Source organism: Tachysurus vachellii, chromosome 22 (assembly GCF_030014155.1).
Source record: "Tachysurus vachellii isolate PV-2020 chromosome 22, HZAU_Pvac_v1, whole genome shotgun sequence".
Classification (NCBI taxonomy): Eukaryota; Metazoa; Chordata; class Actinopteri; order Siluriformes; family Bagridae; genus Tachysurus; species Tachysurus vachellii.
In genome coordinates, this window is record NC_083481.1 from 2,150,001 (window position 1) to 2,155,000 (window position 5,000).

At 43.1% G+C, this 5,000-nt stretch overlaps 1 protein-coding gene across 2 annotated transcripts in view; it reads right to left on the reverse strand.

The window, feature by feature from the left end:
- ccdc50b (coiled-coil domain containing 50b) overlaps positions 1-5,000 on the reverse strand; it is a 16,136-nt gene that overhangs the window by 5,398 nt on the left and 5,738 nt on the right. For both annotated transcript variants that reach the window (XM_060858104.1, XM_060858103.1), the window contains exon 5: positions 4,348-4,438. In XM_060858104.1, the coding sequence (XP_060714087.1) occupies positions 4,348-4,438 (91 nt within the window). The remainder of the gene's footprint in view (positions 1-4,347; positions 4,439-5,000) is intronic.

Genomic DNA, 5,000 nt, shown 5'->3' on the forward strand with positions numbered 1-5,000 from the left:
GTTGGTTTAATAGAGGTTTAGTGTTGGTTTAATGGAGGTTTAGTGTTGGTTTAATGGAGGTTTAGTGTTGGTTTAATGGAGGTTTAGTGTTGGTTTAATGGACATTGACATCTTGAGGAAACAACAGAAGGGTTCTCAGATTCTCAGAAAGAGGCAGAGCTCAGACCAATCATTCACTCACTCTCATCTTCTACCACTTATCCGAACTACCTCGGGTCACGGGGAGCCTGTGCATATCTCAGGCGTCATCGGGCATCGAGGCAGGATACACCCTGGACGGAGTGCCAACCCATCGCAGGGCACACACACACACATTCTCATTGAGCTCAGACCACACAGGTTATTAATAATTACTTATATATTTATATATTATAACACATAAATACTGCAGTTATTAACTGGTAAATTTTATAACAACCAGTGAGCTGAATTAAAGTTCAGCTTATGTAGAGTTTATCATTTCAAAATGGTAAATGGGTTCTGTTAGATTTCAGGTAAAGTGGTCTCTTGCCAGCAGGGGGCGCTAAAGGTTACTCTAAAAATGGACGTTTTTCGAACACTGTTTTTAGATGCGTACAAATGTTAAGGCTTAGTTTAGTATTACGGTATATAAAGCTGTGTGCAGAAGTTTGTACACTTTAATTAATTCAATAAAACTAACAAGAAACTTTTATTTACAAATGTTCCAGTATAAAAGTGTATGTAAAGATAAAAAAGTGATCTCCAAGATCATCTCCAAAGACCTTTTAAAGCCTCCTGCTGTTTGTTTTTCCTGTCAGCCTAAACACTTTCTATCTTCTTACCCTCTTCTCCAACTTTCCTTTCTTTAAGGTGGAGCTTTTCTGTTCCATCTTGTATGGCAGCGGTTTTCTGCCTGAACCTAACTGAAGAGCTCACAGCAAACAGCTCGAGAGTCTGAAGCTGTTTGAACTGAAATAAACCCCAACGTGTTTTTACGGTGTGAAGTCATTACACGTTAACGAGGAACATTCAAATACACCGGTCTCAGTGGGGCGAGACTTTCGATAAGCTGTAATGTTTTAGCTGTAAAAAAAAAAAAAAAAAAAAAAAGGAACAACTTTTGTATTAAGTTTTTTCTTCCTCTCTCGACCGAACCGTTCTGTTTACGGCTTTCTGACGCTCTTCAGTCCTCATCGTCACCTCAGTGAGATATTTCACATGGTCTAACAAAGCGTTCACTCTGACATGGTAAAATTCATCTGTATACAGCTAGCAGTTACTTAGAGGGGTTGCAGACCCACCCACAGCCTCCTGATGCAACACCCCCCCCACACACACACACACACACAAAACACACAACACACACACACACACACACACACACACTTCACGAGTAATAATAAACCAGGTGGCATGTGTGGAGAAAGGAGGCATTGAAAAGCCTCATTTTGTTTCTCAGCCAGGAGTTGGGTCTTTCACTCACATACACACACACACTCACATACACACACACACACACACACTCACACACACACTCACACACACACACACACTCACATACACACACACACTCACATACACACACACACACACTTACATACACACACACACACACACTCACATACACACACACACTCACATACAGACACACTCACATATACACACACACACACTCACATACAGACACACTCACATACACACACACACACTCACATACACACACACACACTCACACACACACACACACTCACACACACACACTCACATACACACACTCACACACACACACACACACACACACACACACACACTCACATACACACACACACTCACATACACACACACACTCACATACACACACACACTCACATACACACACACACTCACATACACACACTCACATACACACACTCACATACACACACACACACTCACATACACACTCACACACAGGCGTCCCTTTGTCAACAGCTACAGTGACTTACACAGTGACATCTTGCTTAAATAATTGACATAGCGATGCTGGAGGCTTTCTCTCTAAAGCACAGTCTGATAAAAGCTTTATTCCGAGAGCTTCGGTTCTTCAAACACAAACAATGAGACAAACCAAAGCCGAGCGGAAGCCTGTAATTTATTTCCTTTTTTTTCTTTAAAGCCTGACTCGCCCTATTGAGACCACTATCAGGAAGGACAATAACTCCAACTAGTGTATGTGATTCATTGATTCATTGATTCATTGATTCGTTGTAAATGAGTTTGTGTTCTCAGTGTACACATCGTTCCCTGCTGTAATACACTCCAGTGTGAACACGGCGTCAGGTAGCTTACGTGGCCTTCTGACCAGATTGGATTGAATAAGTCAACACCAGGGGTTTCACAATCACTGGGAATGATTCATTCTCACAGTGTATTGAGTCTTTTTTTCAGAGACATCGCTGCAGAGATTTCCTAAAGTCTCTGTACTTTAGGTTTGAAGAAACGACCGGCTCGAATGACTCCTGATGTGCGACCGTTCCTCAGTTCCACATTCACAACCGTAGTTCCTATCTGCAATCAGCTCTCGTTTACTGTCTGGTGCACAAAAATGGAAAGAAATCCATGATGTCTTAATCTTATGGCCTCAGGTACGTCCCTCTTTACGTACAGAGACGTTACGTAGAAAAATAAAGCGATTAAATAAAGTGATTTTTGATGCCATTTATATGAAGCTTTGCTCCATTACATATGGAGAAAACACACAAACAGTGGTAATAACATAAGAAAATAAATATGAATATTTGTTTAATAAAGACACATCTGGGTTAAATTTTTTTAAGGCTCTCTCACAGAAATACCAGAGATAACTGCCCGGGTGCATCGGCGGTGCCAAGATGGCGTCCGAGTAAACACACTTTACTAAAAGTACTGTTTTTATAAAGAGAATCTAAAGTAGTCTAATACACCTCTGCAAAAAAACAAGACGTATCTACGGTCTGTATAAAACTTCTGAATTACGTTTAATTTAAATACTCTTGTAGAGATTTTAGCTATTCATGTAAAGCGCTGGTGGTTAGCACTTTCGCCTCACACCTCCAGGGTTTGGGGTTCGATTCCCGCCTCCACCTTGTGTGTGTGGAGTTTGCATGTTCTCCCCGTGCCTCGGGGGTTTCCTCCGGGTACTCCGGTTTCCTCCTCCGGTCCAAATACATGCATGGTAGGTTGATTGGCATCTCTGGAAAATTGTCCGTACTGTGTGAGTGCGTGAGTGAATGAGAGTGTGTGTGTGCCCTGCGATGGGTTGGCACTCCATCCAGGGTGTATCCTGCCTTGATGCCCGATGACGCCTGAGACAGGCTCCCCGTGACCCGAGGTAGTTCGGATAAGCGGTAGAAGATGAGTGAGTGAATGTAAAGCGCTAACTGAATTTATAGCATGTGCGTGTAAGTCAAGCTGACCAACATGACCTGCGGTATGGAGAACGTGTCTTGGTGCGTTAAGCTACACTAACGCTGTTACTACAATGAAAATAAATACACTCACTCACTCATCTTCTACCGCTTATCCAAACTACCTCGGGTCACGGGGAGCATCGGGCATCAAGGCAGGATACACCCTGGACGGAGTGCCAACCCATCACAGGGCACACACACACACACTCTCTCTCATTCACTCACGCAATCACACACTACGGACAATATTCCAGAGATGCCAATCAACCTACCATGCATGTCTTTGGACCGGGGGAGGAAACCGGAGTACCCGGAGGAAACCCCCGAGGCACGGGGAGAACATGCAAACTCCACACACACAAGGTGGAGGCGGGAATCGAAACCCCAACCCTGGAGTTGTGAGGCGAACGTGCTAACCACTAAGCCACCGTGCCCCCAAAATAAATACACAAACAACGTAATATCAAAAGGTTTTTAGCCAAACAATTCCTTTAACGTTTGTGAACATCAGCACTCAATATCCTCCCTCGCCGTTCACGTCTAAACCGACCTTCTCACGACACGGTGCTGAAAATAAATATGCATGCGTTGCTATGGAGACAGTCACGAAGCCCAAAAGTGCAGTCTCAAGCTCGTCAACAACAAAACTGCCATTTTTAAAGTTTGAGTTTTAGCGAGTGCTGAAGGAGCAAAGAAATAAAGAAGCACTTGAGGCTCTGTGAAGTGTTCTGCAGGGCCTGAAAACAGGAGCCTCTTTCTCTCGTGCTGATTTTCCTTTTCCATCCATGATCTCTTTACTGTTGTGAACAAGTGCCCGCTCTGTCCAAGTGCGCTATAATGAGCTTAAACGTGAGAGAAATGTGTGGACTGTGGGAGAGCGAGTGTCGTGTGAGAGCACAAAGCCTCGACAGAACACACACACACACACTGCTCTAAGACGTAAAGAACCGAACGGTACCTCGTCCTCTTCCTCCCTCCTCTGATCTTCTTCGTCACATCGCCGCAGCTCTTCCTGAATCATTCTCGCGTACTCGCAGTCTTGCTCCTCCCTACAAACGAGACGTACAGACGGAAACGACTTCTAAAAGTGTTCAGATAGTCATCAGCAATCAGGAATTGTAATTAAAGGTGCAGTCAGTCATTTTAGACACACCCACAAACAACCATTTCCATGACTTTATGATTGTGTTATAACCTAGCATTCGTGTGCCACTCAAAGGACGAGCTGTTTAAGATTCAGAAAAACACTGACTGCAGCTTTAACAGTATTTCTTTCTTTCCAACTCTCCTTGTCCTGATCGGTAAGACTTCATCGTTCGTTTGTTTTTATTTTTCTCATTTAAGATGCTTTAAAACCCTGAGCTTCTCTCATGAGCAGATATGTTTATTGACACCCTGCAGAATCTGTTACCAAAATATTACAAAAATATTTCTTTATAAAGTTTTAAAATCGCTGACCGCCCCTTTAATCCAAACAGCACCAAGCACTCTGACACACACACACAAAGTTATGACAGGTAAATGGATCTACATGTAGCACACTTAAATAAAACTTTAAAAGACTCACTGACTGCACCTTTAATGTAACAGTTAGTTTGTTACCTGATCTCC